The 20,145-nt window shown below is 36.8% G+C and overlaps 1 protein-coding gene across 10 annotated transcripts in view; it reads left to right on the top strand.

Moving 5' to 3' along the window:
- The window catches only part of pard3aa (par-3 family cell polarity regulator alpha, a), a 912,377-nt gene that overhangs the window by 826,527 nt on the left and 65,705 nt on the right, over positions 1 to 20,145 (top strand). Inside the window, exon 25 of one of the 10 annotated variants that reach the window (XM_069914437.1) lies at positions 17,220 to 17,501. The exons of the other annotated variants lie outside the window; for them this stretch is intronic. Coding sequence (XP_069770538.1) covers positions 17,220 to 17,304 — 85 coding nt within the window. The 3' untranslated portion in view covers positions 17,305 to 17,501. Of the gene's footprint in view, positions 1 to 17,219; positions 17,502 to 20,145 lie in introns of those variants that run through there. 10 annotated transcript variants of the gene reach the window in all.

Below are 20,145 nucleotides of genomic sequence, written 5' to 3' on the forward strand. Positions count from 1 at the left end.
ATTTACCAAATAAAGTTTCCTATTCATTTCTCTGGCACATAATCAAATCTTTACCGGGATTTCAATGCAGAGAATATTTGTGAGGAATTGGGATCTGAAGCTCTTGAGTTTGCTGCGAGTTTCTGCACATTAGCAGCCATGATCCATTCGTTATGATGTGTAATATGTTGATAGATACCACAGAATTGACAAACTCAAATCAAAGTTCTTAATCCAGCTTCAGCAGTTATGATAGAAGAGTTAGATACACATGCAGTCAGTACCCCATTTTAGAATATGCACATTTTGTCTTCTCTCCAAAATGGTGAGCCCATGGCAATGAACAATCAATTCCTAAAAGTTTCAGGTATTTTTAATTTATCTTTAAGTTCCAGAGAAATACTTGTCGCCATTACCCATTCTCATGGCTGTGGGACTATATCAACATACCTTTCTTTGCTGGGTTCTGAAGCACCTCCTGATTTTCAAAGCACCAAATTTAAACAGCCAATATTTCCATCTATTTCTTTCCTCAATCTCCATTTGTGAAACCACTATATTGACAATTGGAATTGCGCTTAGTGACTTGACTGGTCTGTTTTCATTCAACAGAACTAATCTGGTTCAGATGTTCCCTATTTCCTAATTCTCTCTCATTATCAAAGTTAGTTTGTCACCAAGTCTTAATTTTATTCCTTTTCTATCCTCTCTGCCCATCTGCCCATTTAATATTATTTGTAACACGCCCCTCTGGCATTTCCTGATTAAAATCAATGAGGGCGCAGACAGGATAATAAAATGGTTTATGGCCCACCCTTTGTGTTTCTGTGCTGAATGCAGTGAATATCCATGATGAACCAGGTCACAAAACCATGCCTTTGTGGTGTGTATTTATTGATGGAAGCATTTTGGTTGAAAAGATGAGAGCTATTTAATCTTTACAAGTGTCATTACGGTGGTAGAATGCCACAGATGGATGTTCAAGCTGTGAAGAAACCAATCAGTCTATTAGATTAACCAATATTTTCATTGCTTCAATAGAAAACTAAAAAAAAGCTCCAAACTACTAAAAGTCAGTTGGTCTAATTAATGAATTCATCAAAAACTCTAATCACTAAATACATTCATTCATTTTCTGTAACAGGTTAGATGGTCTATAAATAATTTATGTTTATGCATATAATTTGCTTTAGTTGTGTGTTGGGGAAACAGCATCAGAATTAAAAGTAATCCTGCACATCGAAACCTCAACAACAACCCATTTTTCTGCAAACTCTACCAGAAGCAGCTCCTTTTTTTGGAGCATTCCTGAGATTTGTCACAAGTCGTTCAGAAATTCTCATGCAAATTTAGTAACTAAACATTCAACTTACAATGGACTGCAATGCACAAAGCAGAAGTTGTTATTTGAAATGATGCTTGATTACTGCTCTGAGAAAGGATGCCAGATTGTATGGCTGAGTTCAATATTCAGAAATAAGCTCATCAAACGATGACAGCATGGTGGTTCTTTTGTGCTTGATTATATAGCCTGTAAACAACCCAATTTTACACTGCTGCTTTCACCCTGAATTTAAACAAAAATTCCTTAAATTGCAGAGACTTAGCTTGATGAACAACTAAGGATTAGTAATTTTAAAATACTTTAATTATACTTCCCAGGTCACATATACAGTGCTTACATTTTTTTTACATCTTATGAAATGAGCATTAAAAATTTTGCTCTCCAATAGTCAGCTTAAATTTTTACCGGCAATTTAAAATGAAGCTACAGTAACTGGATGCACTACCAAAATATACTGTGACTTCTTAAATGTGCAAGTTAGATGGTCTAAATGGAACAGAGCCTCTTTCAAATTGTTGTCCAATCCAGCTCTTGAACCATCTGGCATTATTTGGAAACAAAAGACGATAGGAAACAAATTTGCTGTCAGTACTTAAAAGTAAAAAAAAACTTGAATTCTAAAAGGTATAATGTCTTCATTGAAAAATATTGAATTTTCTCTCAGCTGCTAGGGTTGTGGAATATGACCTCAACATCTGTTGGGTCATGTGATTCCTTTTGCAAGTTGTTTTGAAACCCCAGTTAGTAGTGTTTAGGCATCTAAGGTAACTTTATTTATTGAGTAGGATTCCCATTTAGATTTCACCAATCCTTTAGATACTCACACAAGTTAAATTTGTTCAAGAACTTTATCCGTACACGTGTCAACTTCAAACAGCAGAGGTACCAAGGTCAAATCATCTGCAAGAAAGGATTTCTTTTTTGTTTGAAACTTACTATGTTTGCAGTCTGACTACTCTTTGACACAGTAAAGATATTTGAGAATGCAAATGTGCATTGCACATTAACTTGTTAAGTTTCACACAAAACCAGAAAAAAGCATGCTTCTCAGAATCAAAGAGTGATAGATTTCCTTCATTTTGTTTGTAAATCATGTAAATGCATTCCGTTTCCTGGAGTTGGGACGCATTGACAAACTTCGATCATCTCACCAGCTCCTAAATGCATGTGGATTTGATTTAGAATGTTGTCTCTTTCTTGCAGAATTTGTTTAAATTTGCAATATGATCCACAGAATTTATTGAATAAAAACATAAACATCCTCTTTGTGAATAAGCCATCAATGAGTTTTGTTTATTTTGTTTATTTTGTGTTTAATGATTTAATCTAAATCTGTAAATTTTATTTTTCCTGGAATGATATTTTAATATGAGAAAGTTGAATTTTTGCATTGAATAAGCATAAATATAGCCGTCAGTATTTTCTGCTGAAAAGAGGCCATTCACTCCAACTTCACCTTCACGCTGTTTCTGTGAGAACAAAACAATCAAGTCAACTATTTCCACCCTCACCACTCCATGCGTTGTCATCTAATCTTCATCTGCCTCACATTCACCCAGCTCTTCCTTAAATTTGCAATTATTTCCTGTCTCACCTGTGCTCTGAAGCAAAATGCTCTGCTTCACAAAATTTCCAATAATCTTCCACTGATTATCATTTTTTAGTCATATGGCTTTTTTTGTCCATGCCTTGATGAAGGGCTGAAATGTTGGTTATGTATCTTTATATTTGCTCTATAAAATACACTATTTGACTTGCTCAGATTCTCTAGCATTGAGTTATTACTGATAGTCATTAACTACCAAACCAGAAGGAACTTTCCTACGTATTCCATTTTTAAGAATTACTGTTAATTTCTAACCTCTTACCTCCAGTGGAATGTATCCTTTTATTTCTCTCCTCTGCTTATAGGGACTTGTTGAATGATGTGATATTTCTCTGCTTCAACCCAATGTGACTACAAATGGCTTTTTGAAAAATTTATCCTGTTCTCCATCCTTTTCATTTTGACCTGATGTACTTCACCTTTGAGTTCTTAATCAATTCCCTTTAAAAGTATCATTAAATCTTTTTCCCCTGCCCATTCAAAATCATTCTAACTCGCTGAGTGCCATATAATCATAGAATATGGGTGCAGGAGTAATCCACTCAGCCCTTTTGAGTCTGCGCCACCACTGAATGCAATCATGTGTGATCAAGCAACTTCGGTAACCTATTCCTGTTTATTCTCCATTCCCTCGATCCCTTTAATCATAAGGACAAGATTCCAATCACTTTTGAACATATCCTACAAACTGGCCTCAACTAACTGTTCCCTGGAATCAGCCTATGAGCTTTCTGTAGTTTATGGCTATCTATAGGGCATTCAAAATTTGCTTGCTTTGGTTGAACATCTTTTGAATGTGATAAAATAAGACATGCAAGGTAACAGTTACCATTTGTCCCACTTAGTGTTGAGAAGTACAATGCGACAAAGCAGCTGTGACATCACGTGTTGTGAATTCCTAACCGCTTATTGAAATGAAACAGCACAATTATATATGGCTTCATTTTCCAGCAAAAGAAACACTGAATCTTAATTGATGAAAGGAAAAGTTCTCATTAAAGTGAAAGATGAGACATACATTTAGAATCTGTATTTAAAGTACTACACAAGATTACAAAAGATCCTTGCCCATAGAGTGAAGACTTGGAGAAAACAAATGAATACTTAACCATGGGTGACAACTTGCATTCTCAAATGTGTCAGTGAATGTAACCAATGTCTTGGCTGAGTATTATTTGTTTGTTAACACGAACGGTCCTCTTAAAATTATTTCTATCAAAAATGTTTTTTCCAATATGCAAAGTGGCAAAACAGGCTCTAGGAATGCTAAATAGAGCAGATATATGACTGAACCTGAATATCATTTGTAAATCTATCTCAGTAATTACATCAGACATAAAATTTCAGCCTATATTTTGTTCCATTCTAATTTGTGAAAATTTATTTGGAATATTTCATCTATTGAGCTTGTTTTGAGTTTGGAATACAGTAAATATTAGGATTACCTGTTGAAAACTTTACATTTCTCGGCTGCCTAATAATTGTTTTATTATTTCGCTTGCTGCCATTTAGCAAGTATTTTTTTTAAACAAATGTTTATCCAGTAAACTGGTTTAGGCCACTGAGAATACACTATCCTCCCTTACTTCAGAAGAACAAGCCCTACAACTGTGTTGTGAATTTAGCTCTCAAGATGCGATAGAATTAGATTTGGTGGCTTGGTGTTGACATGCCTATTGATCTGAATTGAGAGTGCTTTCCTGTTTCTGTCAGTAGTTAGATTGGTTTGAACAATAACACAACAGACTGGTTTATGTGAAATTTGGGACCTGTAGCATCAATTATACTGAGAAACCTATGTCATGAGTAGATGTCATTAAACAGCCCTCTCTTCCTTCGGTCATTTTTAAACATGTGGAAGTACAGTTCTGAGTTGGGTGAATGATCAACATAAAGAACTACATTTTGCATATCCCAAAGAACCCCATGATTGCTCCGAGCCACATTTTTCTCTTTGCATGTGTCAGTTACAAGTGTGACCAAACAATAATTTAGAAGAATAATTAGCCACGTTCCCCATTTCTTCCCATCACCTCCTTAGATGATTTAGCATAGATGAATTGTTTCTGTAAAACATTTTAATTGAGTGTACAAAACCATGAATCAGTTTTGACATTCAACGCCTATTAATTTTAATTTTAAAAAATTTACTTTAGAGAATTAACTACTAACCCGTATGTCTTTGCAATGAGGAGGAAACTGGAGCACACAGAGGAAACCCAAACAGTCACAGGGAGAACTTGCAAACTCCTTAGAGTCAGGAGACAATTCAGAGCTAGGTTACTGGTGCTGTAATAGAATTATTACGAACCATTCCAGTGACCTTGCCATCTCTTTTGTGCATGAACAATCCAAACCATGGGGGAAAAGTTAGTGAAAATTGTAGGAGAACAGGAGTCTTGCCAGAACTATTTAGGAGAAATAAAATGGAACATGTGTTTTTACACTTCACGACTTCTCAAAATGTTTCACTAGCAAGAAATTATTTTTGGGAAGTGGGATATAATTGGACTGTTGGCGTTATTAAGCCTTGTCAACTGATAAGATCCAGCCCATCAACTCCACTTATTGTTCCATCCCCATGTCCCTCGAATCTCCTGTATCTAAAAACTATCAACCCTACTCCTGTAAGTTCTCTTTGACGGAGAATAATTCTCCTGGGAATTAAAGCATTTCAAAGATTCACAGTGTTTTGTGTTTTGGAGGTGCTACTGCAGCTGCTGCATCAGCAGTGTGGTCACTGGCAGAGACCCTCGAGGACAGGGAGTGGGATCCTACCGTCCACCTACCGTCCATTCTTCTGCCAATGGCTCTGTGCAGGCTTTAAACGGCCTGTAAAAAGAGCTGATGGTGTTTTATTTTAAAATCCTGTGACCAAGATGGCAGTATCTGTGTTCAGCGACTGCCACAATGGGTTACAGACTATGAAGGGCACCAGTAATGGGGAGAATACTCGCCCACCCCCCCCCACCCTTTCCCCCATTGAGAAGGAGAAGCAAAGAAGACAACCCCAAGGATAGTGACCACAGTGGTGGACCAACAAGGTGTTCTGCGGCTGAAGATCACACACAGGCGGTGAGCTGTTGTTGATTTGCAGGTGAGGGACCCACCCAGGCTGCGGGCTGCTGGTGACTTGAAGTCAAAGGACTCGCACCAGTTTGCGGGAGAGTCAATTATGGGAACCAGGTATTCAAGAGGATTCTGAGGGCTCCCAAGGGGTTCTGGGCTCTGAAGGCATCCTCATTGTGTTGAAGGTTTGGATCTAGGCTCAGGTATCAATGGTTTGAGCTGAACTTGAACCTTGTGTGGCTGCATATGCTATGGGAGCGCTGAAGGCAGATCACAGAGACTCAGAGATGGGCAGGATCTTATCAGTTGACAAGGCTTAATAACGCCTACAGCTCACTTATACCCCACTTCCCAAAAGTAATTCATTGCTAGTGAAACATTTTGAGAAGTCATGAAGTGCGAAAACACATGTTCTATTTTATTTCTCCTAAATAGTTCTGGCAAGACTCCTGCTCTCCCACAGTTTTCACCAACATTTTTGTCTCTTTGACTGCAAGAGGTGCTGAATAATACTAATGGCATAGCTTTGCTTTATGGCAGACTAAAGGAAATTTCATGTAACATTACATTTCCATTTCATTACATGACGATAAATAGTTTATCTCTTCCTTAATTTCATGTTCTTCAGCCAGGTGTAGAGCCTTGTATTCTCCAGCCTATCATTCATATGAGCATATTCCATTCAACATCCTCTTATATAGTAGCCCAGTCTTCCTTGGAGTCAATCTAGACATAACAGGTCTCAAGTGAGCCTATACAATGGCAAATTATCTTTGCATTGTTATGAAGATGAAAACTCTACTCCCAGTTTGATCACAGGCAAAACCTCATACAATTGTAGCAAGATTTCTTTGCTTCTGTGCTGAGCCTACCCGTTACCTTGTGAGGCTGTATCCCCATATTAACTTTGTGCGATTTTTGTACGTGTCTTCCCAAATCCTTCTGAAAATCATAATTCACTTGTCTCTCACCTTTGTAAGTAAAATGTATTATTCCTGAAAAACTGGATGATTTAATTCTTCCCAATATTGTATTCCATCTGCTACCCTTTTGCCCAATATAAAAATCTGGTCTTTACTGCTTTGCAGCTGTTACAAGATCAAACCAGCAACCACAAAGAAGGCATATCACACAAGGGTAAAGATGAACAATTATCAAAGATTCACCTTCAAACTTTAATTCAACCTTCCCCCCTCCCCCCCCCCCCCCTTTTATCACAATGCTCACTGGTTACTATGCAAATTTCTATAACAGTGTAAAATTAAATATTGTTTAGTTTTGCCTAAATATGACATATGCAGTTAAAGTCTAAGTTATATTTCCAACCAGCCCACAGAAAAACTTAGACACAAAACACACAGGACTCACAAAACTTCGATCTCAACCGAAGCAAAGATCATAAACAAAATTCAGTTTGTTTGGTAAACTGAAGCCAAAAGATCTTTGAGAGAGAGAGAGAGAGAGAGCATAAAATTCAAAGTTGTCTTCTTGTGTTGCTTGCAGAGAGAGGAACAATGGCTTGGTCCAGATCCTTCTGGCTACCTTTGGAATGTTCGTCCCTTTTAAAATGCCCAACATTTTAAACTGTTCTCCAGACCATGACTCATGCTCTGGGCCACCTTCCACACCACAGCACCCCCAGTGGTGGTTTATCATCCAAGTCCAGAAATTTGTAGAGCATTTTCTGCACATCTAGTCCATCTCCCACTCTCTGCAGTCCACCTTCACCTTGCCTCTCAAAGGCAAACTGTCACTTTTTAACATAAAACCACATAACACATAGGTCAATACACAACACAGAACTCCATAATAGCAGCCTTTTTGCAAACTGTTGTGAATTTTAATATACTACACTCAGTTCCTTCATCTACTTAGAACTATGCAGCCCAGGAACATGTCCTTGGGCCCACATGTCTGTACTGGATATGATGCCCAAATTAAACATCAGCTCTGTTACTTGTACATGATGCATATGCTTCTACTGTCTGCATTAATGTGTCTATCTCAAAGTCTCTTAAATGTTATTAATAAATTTGCTTTTCATCACTACTCCTGGAAGCTCTTTTCAGACACCTACTATTCTATGTGTAAGAAAAAAATTACTTGCACATCTCCCTTAAAACTTTTCAAAGTATTACAAACTGCAAAAGCTTGATGAAGTTTTTAAGTGGTGTTGCCTCAAGCATTTAAGTGTCCCAGACCATAACGACATGCTTTGAGGTTGCTGAACGTTTGTGAGTTCATTGTCTGAGCAAGTCATCATCATTTTTATATTTGTGACATTTGTACATCAGCAGTCACTTACCCCTACAGGCATCCACCCCATCCTTCACTTTCACCAGTCAAAACTCTTATAAAATAAAGTGAAATCATGGATGATGTTAATAATATTTCATATGCTGGTTCGAACAATTTGAATCCTCTATGTTGACTGGAAGAGAAACTCTTAAAACTCAGATAGTAGGGAATCCATGTGTTATGACCCAGCTTTTTGAATAATACCACAGCATTCTTGCATATGCAGACCTTTACTGCGGTAAGAAAATGAATTTTGTCAACTGTGCTCTTAAATATTGAAGACTTAATGATTGAGAACGGGATTGTACATTCCCATGGGAATTTGATTTGGATCCTGGAAGTATGAAAAATGTGGGTGTTCTGCAGCTGCTCGTACAAACATACCCTTGCACATTCTCTGAAACTCTATTGTGTTGCTCTGGTTTGCAACTCCCCTTCCAGTCAAATAATGATATGGGGAGGTGAGTGAAATTAATGACTTCCCAACAAAGCATCTGAATGCTCTGGTGCAATGTGAATTCTGGCACTAACATAATGGCCTAGTTGAAGGGGTTAGAAAAGGGCATTTTCCTTTTTTTTTATTGGTCTAGTTTGGCTGCTTGCCAGGACTATTAACAAATTGATTTATTCTAAAATTTCCTTTGGAAAAGTTCCATGCAGCTGTTTTTTTTAAGTCAGAATACCAGACTATTTGACTCATCCATTATCATAATTCTGGTTGCACTGTTTTCTCGTCTTTGTTTTTAAACCTAGATCATACAAAATAAAAATGACATTTTACATTTACTGACCTCTATGGCTTTAATTGTTGTCAAATACCTCGATTTGCAGAGAAATGGATGAAACCATTAAGTCGCCTTCAGCTTGTAATGCAATCTCCAAATTAAGTATTTTAATTATTTTATTCTGAATTATTGTTGTTTATTGGGACATCTGCCTCTGTTAAAAGGATAATGATGGCATATCCGTGGCATAACGCAAGATTAGAGATCCTTTTATTGTCTACATAGGATATGCAATGAGGAACAGTGATCTGTAGAATGATACACTTCCAACTGGCAGGCTTCATAATTCACAAGGTGCCTGAAGCAGAGTGAATTATTAAAGCTTGACTTGCTCGGTATTTTCTTTCCTTCTTGGTAAACTGCCATATTTAGGTGTCTCCTTTATGTCAGCCCTTTAATAAAGATGTGCTAAAATACTGAGCTGTGTTGAGTTGTAGGATTTGACAATTTCTGATAAAATCCATTTCTACTCCGAGAAGAGAGAATTTTAAAAGGAAACACTATGGATATTTTGAGTCTGTGTTGGCAGGAATAGAGAAGCTTCATCTGTCGTTTGGATTCTTTTTCAGAAATGATTGTTTTTGTAGCACCAATTGAGCTCCACAATGGTAAAGTAAGTTTACCTCATTGAAAATGCAGTTTGAAGCCTCAATGTTTTGATTTTTGGATTGTTCTGTATTCATTAAAATTGGCTATAAACTCTTAAGAACACTAAATATTACCTTGGTTTCAACCAAGGTAATATTTTATGTTATTAAAGGGTGGGGTAAAGAATTATGGTAATGTAGGGATCCAAATTATTCCTGATAATTAGAGAAATGAATGAAGATGGATAATGACATCTCCTCCACATGATGCTCAAAACTGATGTTTCTCAAGGATGAGTACTCAGTCTCCCTACTAGATTCCATCTACACTCATGATTGTACAGCAAAATACCATTCCATCTCCATCTTCAAATTCACTGATGACACCACAATATAATAGGCTGGTCATCAAATGACTCCAAACTGAAATACAGAAAGGAGATTGAAGGTCGAGAACTATAATGCCAAGATAAGAACCTCCTCTCCATGTGAATAAGCTGAAGGACATGATCACTGACTTCAAGAGAGTTACAGAGTCCACACCCCTCTCTAAGATAATGGTGCTGAAGTGGAAAAGCTAATAGATTCAAGTCCTTTGGAATAAATATCTCCAATGACTTGACCTGGGACAAGAACATTGATGTGACAGTCAAGAAAGTACACCAGTGCCTCTTCTTTTAAAGAAGATTAAGGTGATTCAGCATGTACCCTTTGTCCCTCAAGAATTTTTACGGGCGCCCTATCAAAAGCATACATGCAGGATGTATCACAGGACAGTATGGAAGCTGCTCTGCTTAAGATAAGAAGCTACAGAAGGTAATGAATGGAACTCACAATATAACACAAACCTCTCTCCCCTCCATGGACTCCATTTACATTTTCTGTTGGCTAGGAAAGTCAGCCAACATAGTGAAGGGCCCATTACATTCTGGACACACTAACATCTCCGTCCATTGGGAAGAAGGCTAAAGAGTGTGAAAGCATGCACCTACAGGCTTAAAGATAGTTTCCAACCCACTGCCATTAGGGACCTGAATGAATCCCAATACGGGCCTCTCACTTATTGTTAATTGATCTTTTTTTTCACTGCAAAGCTATACTCTGAAAATTGTGTATGAATGTTAATTTGCTCACAGAAGAATCCTTCTCACTGTACTGAGTACTTGATGACAAATGTTGGTAAAAATAGGAACTAAGGCAGTAACCTCGAGGAGTTGCAATCTCCAGGCAAGCAGGGGACTGGCACAGGGCACCAGAAAACTGGGAAACCACTCTCCGTTTGAGAAGGAGAAACTGGGGAGGCAAAACCACGGGGGCGCAGATCATGGTCCGTGGCTGAAGAACACACAGGAGACGGGCTGTTAGTGACTCGAAGCAAGGAACCCATGCAGGCTTCAGGGTGTTTGTGTCTACGGTCAAAGGACTTACACCAACTGCTGGAGACTGGCTCAAACCTGGCTGAAGAGATACTAGGTATCAGAACTGGGATGTGTGAGGGTGCAGAGGATACTGAAGGCTTCCTGATCATGTTGGAAGTTTGGATCTGGAGCATGGGCTGCTGATTGTTTGGAATGAAGTCTGTGTGGCTGTAGGAGCACTGAAGGTGAAACCATGGACATTCAGTGGATTCTCTTTTGATTCTCTTCCACAGGTTGTAAGGGGCGCAGCACAATTTCTGCTGATGGCGAATCTTTGTCTACCTTACAGCAGACTAAAGTCAATTTTATGTAATATTAAACCTGCTTAATTATATGACAATAAAGGAATCTTGAATCGACTTAACTTTAACATGCCACGAGATTAAACATTCAAAGAGAGTTCACATTACTTGTTACACAGTCCCATAATGCAACAAAAAGTAAATCCTTTCAGGGAAAGAACTAAGAAATATTTTGCAAAAAATATGTTTCTTATTGGCAGTGTTATAGTTCAACAGCAGCTACTTAACACTATTGTAAAAAATACTCTGCTCTTTTAAGTATATGTGTGACTTGAATTAATACTCTAGAGTGCAATGGTTTGATTAAAGCAGCCGATGTTTTAGTACAGAGGACAAGAACACAATACAACAACAAAAAAATTGTTGCAGTCAAGGGCTCCAAACAAAAGCTATCAGATCGGAATACTTTGCTCATTCCATGTCTTCAGGATGTGTTACTGTAATGTTGTTCATATCCTTGTTACATTTTGTCTCACATCCCAGTGCTTACTTTGCTTACCAGAGATCTGGTTGAAACATAACTCGTACGTTACATTGAGTCATAACTCTAAAATGTGGGTTAATATTGAGAAGCCACTATGTCAGATTTATACACAGATGTCAAGTGGAGATAGCTGACAGGACAACCTTCTTGCTTTTCCTTATTTTAATGTGTGGCAAAGCCATTTGAATATGGGCGATTGAAGGTCCAAGAATCCTGGAGTTAATACAGTACTAGTGAGTTACTAAGCTGTCTTTTGAGTGCAAGGGTGGTAAAGGAGGATTTAGTCATTTTTAAAATAATTGTATTTTTTTACCTGGTATATTAGCTCATTTGCATTGATCATGAGAGAATGTAACTGAAATACTCTATTAAAATGTCAACAATTATTTATTTTATGCATTCCTTGTAACCAGTGGTTGCCTGAGCAACATCTAATCAAATTCTTTTAAAAAAATTGTACTTGTCCTATCCTTCCCTGTCTATCACCAAATCCATGATCTGTTTAATCTGAAAAGCAAAGACTGTCTGATTTGGAAAAGACCAGCTGGACTTCTTTAAAACTCGGGTGACAAGTGGGTAGCATGTCTCTATGTAAAGAGAGGTGGAAAGATAGGCCATAATTAGCTGGATATCTCAAGAAACATCAGTAACTCTCCCTCTCTTTGTATACAATGTACAAGTATATACATATCTCATTTGTAGATAATTGCATACGAATGTATTTTGATATCTGTGTTATAGAACATGGATTATAGAATGTTTTTATTGTAAGCTTGATAGATGTGATAAATGTACTTAAGCAGGCATGTTTAGCTTATTAATAGACATACAGATTCAAAGTGATGTTCTATAAATGTTCACCTGCTCATTCAAGCAAGCTTTAATTTTCATCCCACTTTTTAAAGTATGTTGAGTTTTGCAGAGATTTGGTTATCTTCTTCAACAGAGATTTTTTTTTTTAGCAAGGTTGAGTTTATCATCCCATTCTGAAAGCTAAACAGTACGCAATGTGAGACTAGAACAGCTAAAAACCTCCGCCAGTCATTTAATTTTCTTGCTTGTAATACAACTGGAGCTCTCAATGCTTTGCCATTTGACAAAAAAAAAGATTATAGTCCACATTTATACCCATAGAGAAAACTCACAGCCAGATCTGAAATGTAATCCAGATTAAATGGAATAACTCTTCTGGAACAGGTTGGTATTAGTGATCTTTAATGTACAATCTGCCCTTTAAGTTTTTTTTTACACAATGATTTTAGGAAATGAATTTTTCATAGCTTTATTAGTAAAATCGTTTTCTGATTCTTTATTCAGCAGGACTGCATTATAGCCCTTCAATAATAAGTATCTTACTTCCTCCATTTTTAGAGTCTCACACAACTTTGTATAATTTAATTATTTCTTCTTGGCTCAGTGATGTACCATCAATAATTTACAAAAGGCTGAGTAGTGAAACAATCAGTCTTTTATTAGCTAAAGACTGGAACAATATCAAACAACCATCCAGCTCCTTGACAAAGCAAAATGAAAGGGGTTGCCTGCAAGGGGCAGTGGGTATGATTGATCTCAGGCAGTGTATCCAGTTGATAGCAGCCAATCATGGTGGTTTACCATACTCAGATATAAAAAAAGAAAAGGTTTCTCCCGTGATGTGGCAATTAAATAACTGGAGGCAGATTTTTCACTGAAAGGTGCATTAACTGAGTCTGGACCTGTCATTTTGTGATATGCCACAACATGAGGGAGCTGTGAACTAAAGGAAAGCTTATCAGATGTGTGTAAGATGGGTTGAAATGTCAGACTTTGCAACTTTTCACAGAGATATAAGAAAAGACCTTTGCATGTTCTTCTATTTGTATCACTGACTGTAAGATATCAAGGGTTATTTACTGTTTACATTTCTCTTTGAAGACCAACTTGGTGAGCTTATTAGGCCAAGTAGCCACTATGGATCTAGCAACTGGGTTACAATATTAAAAATTCCATTTAGTACAGTAATATATGACTTTATATTGCTAAGCTGTGTAATCTCTTCAGGCTCTGTCTGAAGCAAAATTGTAGAGTTGAATTCATCAGACATATTGCTTCTTAAGAAAATTGGTTTCGTTTATCTTTGAACAGGCTTGAACTTAGAAAGGAGATTCAGTGTGTGTTTACCTTTGAGTGTATTAAAATGCACTAATCTCTTTAATAGCATAAAAATAATTCAAGAACTTTAGTATAAATTGAGTCCAAGACAACATTTGAGGATATTGCGCGGTGTATTCAGGTGATCTCGACTTACTATCAATCTTTCCTGCATTCAAAGATTTTTTAATGATGATGGCTTTATAAAAGTACACCTTATTATAGATTAAGCACATAGAGCAGTGGTTCTCGATCTTTTTCTTTCCACTCACAATTATCCACTAAGTAATGCCATAGGTGCTCAGTGATTAAAGGTGGTATTGGGTGGAAAGAAAAAGTTTGAAAACCACTGTTTTAATTGTTCCTAATTGACTTATTATGTGAACGGTTTCATAACTCCATAGGAAATGGATCAATGACCATTTTTCTCAAGCAAATTATTTCAGTAACAATTGGGTCTAGAGCAGTGATTCTCAACCTTCTATTACCACTCACACACCACCTTAAGCAATCCCTTACTAATCACAGAGCACTTATGGCACAGGGATTACTTAAAGTGGTATGTAAATGCAAAGAAAAAGGTTGGGAACCACTGAGATGGAGCCATTAATTTGGCATCATATTGATACTGTGATAACCATAGAATCATTGATGAGGGAATGGGAAAGTTCACATTGGTGATTGTAGTTCCTGAGTGTTTGAAGTATTAACTTTGCCTGCTTTAGGACAAATTTACATTTTTGTAATGCTACACTTAATGTATACATGCTTAAAGTGAAAATATATTCATTTATGAATCATTAACAAAATGAAAGGCAAGGTAAAATAGCTGTTTTTTAACCATAGACTTTTACAGCACAGAAACAAGCCAACCAAGATACTTCTGTTTCGTTGCATTCCCTCTCAACCTTTTCTATTCATACATTTGTAAGCACAAGATCAAATAGGCCGAAGTCAGCATGGTTTCCTTCAGGGGAGATCTTGCTTGACAAATCTGTTGGAATTTGTTGAAGAAGTAACAAGCATGACAGACAAAGGACAGTCAATGGATGTTATGGATGTTGTCCAGAAGGTTTTTGTCAAGCACATAAGCCTGCTAAACAAGATAGGAGTCCAGGATATTACAGGAAAGACACAAGCATGGATAGATGATTGGCTGACTGGCAGAAGGAAAGAGTGCAAATAAAGGGGACCTTTTCTGGCTGGCCACTGGTGACTAGTCGTGCTCCCCTGGGGTCGGTGATAGGTTCACTACTTTTCACCTTGTTTGTTAATGATCTGATGATGGGATTGATGCCTTTCTGGCCAAGTTTGCAGATGTTACAAAGATAGGAGGAGGGATAGGTAATGTTGAGGAAGCAGGGAGTCTGCCGAGGGTCAAGGGCTGGTTGGGAGATTAGGCAAAGAAGAGGCAGATGGAATTCAGCACAGAGAAGAGTATGGTCATGCGCTTTGGTAGAAGGAATATAGATTATTTTCCAATTGGGAAGAGAGTTCGGAAAGCAGAGAGCCAAAGGGACCTTGGAGTCCTCGTGCAGGATTCCCTAAAGTTTAACTTGCAGGTTAAATTGATGGCAAAGAAGGTAAATGCAATGTTAGCATTTATTTCGAGAGGACTAGAATATTACAGTAATGATATAATGCTCAGATTTTATAATACCTTGATCAGACCAAATTTAGAGAATGGTGAGTAGGTTTGGGCCCTGTATCATAGGAAGGATGTGATGGTTGTGGAGAGAGTCCAGAGGAGATTTACCACAATGGTTGTGTTGCTGAGAGGATTAGCAAAAAGGAGTGTTTGATGGTTCACGGCTGTACTTGGTGGAATTTGAAAGAATGAGGATCATTTTCATTGAAACTTGTTGAATGCTGGAAGGACAGGTTAGAATGGATATGCACGGAGACAATGTTTCCAGAAGTTGGAAAGTCAAAAACTAGAGGAAGCATCCCTCAGAACGGAGTACAGAAGTATCTTCAACCAGAGGAAGGTGACTCTGTGGAATTCACTGCCACTGGCTGCTGTGGAGGCCAAGTTATTGGGTATATATTTAAAATGGAAGTGGCGAGTTTCTTATTTAGTAAGCAATTCAAGGGATATAGGGAGAAGTCAAAAGAATGGGGTTGAGAGGAAAAAAAATATAAGCAATTATTTTAGTGGTGGAGCAGACTCATTGGGGTGAATGGCCAAATTCTGCTCCTACATCTCATGGTCATGAATCTTAATGATAATATGTTTCGAAATAATAAATGTAATTGTTCAATTTAGCTCTTTCAGAGATGAGCTACAATGAACTAAGACTTACAGCTTTGAAAAATAACTTTAAAATGTGGAAATGTTAGTCCAAATCTAACCTTGGGAAGGAGCTTTTATTTTTATATATATATATATATATATATATATATATAGAAGACAGTAGTGTATAGTAACTGAGCTGATTTCTTCTGGTCAATCTCTCACGAGCTTCTTATTTCAGTTTTAAAACAAGTATATTGAAAATGTAAGATTGTTCCAGCAGGTTGCATATCAAAAGTGGCATGGTTGGCGTAGCAGTTAGCAAACACCGTTACTGGGGTTCAAATCCCGCGCTGTCTGTATGGAGTTTGTGTGTTCTCTCTGTGTCTGCGTGGGTTTTCCCTGGGGGCTACGGTTTCCTCCCACCCTTCAAAACGTACCGGGGTTGTAGGTCAATTGGGTGTAATTCTGCAGCGTGGGCTGAAATGGCCTGTTCCTGTGCTGTTTGTCTAAATTTAAATTTAAAAAAGATTGTCACAAGGAAAATTCTTTGGGGAATTCATTCTTTTGAACTTCTTTTGTGCGTAAAAAGCATGATTTGAAAATCATCTGGAGTCTTTCTGCCAATTCTTGGGATAAAGCCAAGTGCATGATGTTGGGAGAGAAATAGGGTTTGGGTAGAAAGCAGCAGGCAGTGGTAACAAGACAATTGTTAATGTTGCACAAATGATCCCTTCTGTGCTGGGAGTAAAGGTGGCCGTGACATTGACAATGAAAGCATCAGCTCAGTGGGTGAGAGAACATTGGTGCCCGGTCAGTCCAAATTAATGCCAGAAGAAAAATAATTTACTGTAAATATTCCAGCAGTTTACTTTCCATTTTTGATATATATTCAACATCCAGAAACGGCTGATTGGTAGTGCAATACCAATCAAGCATGAAGTCTTAACGTGAAGAGAAGCAACTTCTTTTTTAATTTTCAGTGTTGCCAGTTTCAGCCAAGCTGTGCAGGAACAAGAGGATTTGGAGATGCACCAGCAGCAAGTGGACAAGCTTACTGAAACCTGAAAATACATCACTCCACAGTCTTCTTAATGGCAGGGAATTTGTGGCTTGGGAAGAACTTCAAGTTCGATTAAAATGTGAAATGATAGTTAAATAAAACAAATGTGAAAATCATAAGTGAAGTAGCTCATGGAGAAAAGAGTCAGGCTTCACTTTTGTGCAAATAGTCAACATGGACGTAATGGGCCAAAGGGTCTGTTTCTGTCCTGTCTGAATCCAAATCTGTTCTTCACTAATGGGAAGAACAGCAAAATTATTACTTTCAATTTTTTTAATTCCATATTTGTACAGAATGAATCCTATGATTTGCTTTTATTTTTATTGTCTTATTTTAAAATGTTCACATATCTCATATGGGGAAATACAAATGCAAAACGTTAAGCGTGGGTTAATCAGCAATTGCACAATGAATAGTTGCGCAAAATTACATTTTTACATTTTTTTCATAACCATGTTAATGAAACTTATTTGCATATCACCAAATCCTCCCTGATCTTGAAGCTTTCTAAAATATGTAACAGATTTGTATTCATATTTAAAGTTAAAATCTTTAGTTATAAAATATATATATTTCTTAGTAAAGTAAGTTATAGAGTTAAAAATATTTTTAGTAAGTTTGGCTGGATACAGGGTCACATCATATTTATTATACACTCAGAAGTGAGGTCATTTTCAGAGTCGTGTCTTGGAAAGGCAGAGCTAATGAAACTGAAGTGAGTTTTAATTAATTCAAGGACAATGGAGTGTTTGCCTTATTAAAAGCTGAAATAGTCAAGTACTCAAGAAGAACTGCTGAAGGGGGCCATCTGAATGAGGTTTTTGCTTGTGGGGTCATCAGACTTTCTGAAACCACTTAAACAGAGATGAGTTTAGAAATTTGTGGATGTGAAGCGACAAGTGTGTTTTGGACAGAAATGAAATGGAAACAGTAGTGGTGTGGGTCACATGATTTCAGAGACACATAAATGAAGAGAGAGAGATATTTTGAAGACATAAGTGGTTTTTAAATAAGTACGGTCACTTCCAACTGCTCTTTTAAGAAAAGAAGGCAGCCTCATTTATGGCCAGAAGATGGTCACTCCTGTTTGAAAAAGAAATCATTGTGGAGATCACAATTCTGCAACCCTAACAAAATAGGGGGAAACTTGTGATAAAACTCATAAGAAAAAATATCTATCTGAAAGACAGCTCATCAAAAGACTTGTGAATTTAAAGAGATCTGAAGATATAATAATTAAAAGTGCTTCATAATTACTTCTGAACTGTGATTTTAAAAGATCATCAAGTTCAAAAAGATGTTTGAAACTAGACTTTAAAATTGACTTTTTTAGAATAAAGTTTAAACTGTAATGGTTTGAATGTAATCTCTCTCTCTCTATCTCTCTCTCTCTCTCTCACACACACACACATACATATATATACACACATTGGGACATAGTGGGAATTAAGCTAGAGTTAAATTTAGAGATGTAAGAAATGTTATATTATTAATAGTTTAATAAAAACTATTATTTTGAATTTACCATTGTCTGGTGAATTTTCCATTGCTGTTCCTTTTTGAGTACTAAATGTCATTTTTAGAATAAAAATTTTTCTTCAACAAATCCTGTTATCTAATTGAATTTGTGGTAAGTTTGATTACAACAGTTAAAAATGGGCATTACACAATAAATAAGCATTTTAAATTACAGATCAGTAACTGATAAGGAAATTCTACAAATTTCAATAATTAAAAATTCCTTGAAAAAGGTGTAGAATTATTTTCTGATAGTAGAATGACCCCTGATAAACATAAAATGCATTCACCCAAATCCTTTATAATGATAATCTTTATTGGCATTTACTATATATTTCAGTGTATAATTCAAGTCGTAAAACCCTCAACAATCAGTTAAAAAATTTAGGGTTGACTTATTCTCCAGATATATTTTTGAGACCTTAAATTCAGGTCAAAAACTGTTTGACTCTGATTTGGTGTATAAGTTGACCCTGGAATCGCCAATTTGGCATATTAATCAACCCTGGAAGTACCTTCCCATTGCCAGCGCCGCACTGCTGGGTGCTGCCATAACCTACCCAGACATTCTACAATTATAGAGCCTGAGGTCACTGCTCCTGCCCAATAGGCCAAGAGTGCTTTTTTACTGTTTCTTTTTTGTTGCTTACGGTAATTTACAGTTTTGTTACTTGGCAATTGGGGTGTTTAAAATTTTTTTCGGTTGTTGCTGGAAGGCTTGGACGGCCAGAAAATGGCAGTTGATTTATATGCCCTATATACCATAAAACCATTAAAATTAGGCTAAAAAAGGGGTCAGTCTATGCCAGTCGACTTAGACGGCAAAATATACAGTAAATTGTGCAATGCACATGTATACTGAGATTCTTACTTGTTATAGCCAAACAGGCACTTCACAAAAAACTACAATAGTATAAATTAAATTGAAAAGAGATAATACATCCAAAAGGTAGATAATAAATATTCACAGTTGCCATGGTGATCATGTTTAATATTTGAAACCTTCTTGAAGGCCTGCAAACTTATAATTTAGCATATACTACCTATTATGTGTCATTCATCTTAAGTGCATTGCCACTTTTGTAAAGAGAAGGGTTCAGAACATTTGGAGATGTCTCTACTTAGTTATGTTTTTAAAACTCTATTTAATTATTATTTGTCAGATCTGCATACGAAGAGGCTATTTTCTCAAATTGTTACAGTGATTACATTTCAAGGTGCAGTTTATTTTGCCAAAATATCTTGAAGACATGATAAATATAAATACAATTTGTTTTTTTTTGTTATCAAACTATTTCCTTTTATGAATTATTGTTGTCTAATTATTT

This window comes from Narcine bancroftii, chromosome 1, assembly GCF_036971445.1.
Source record: "Narcine bancroftii isolate sNarBan1 chromosome 1, sNarBan1.hap1, whole genome shotgun sequence".
NCBI lineage: Eukaryota > Metazoa > Chordata > Chondrichthyes > Torpediniformes > Narcinidae > Narcine > Narcine bancroftii.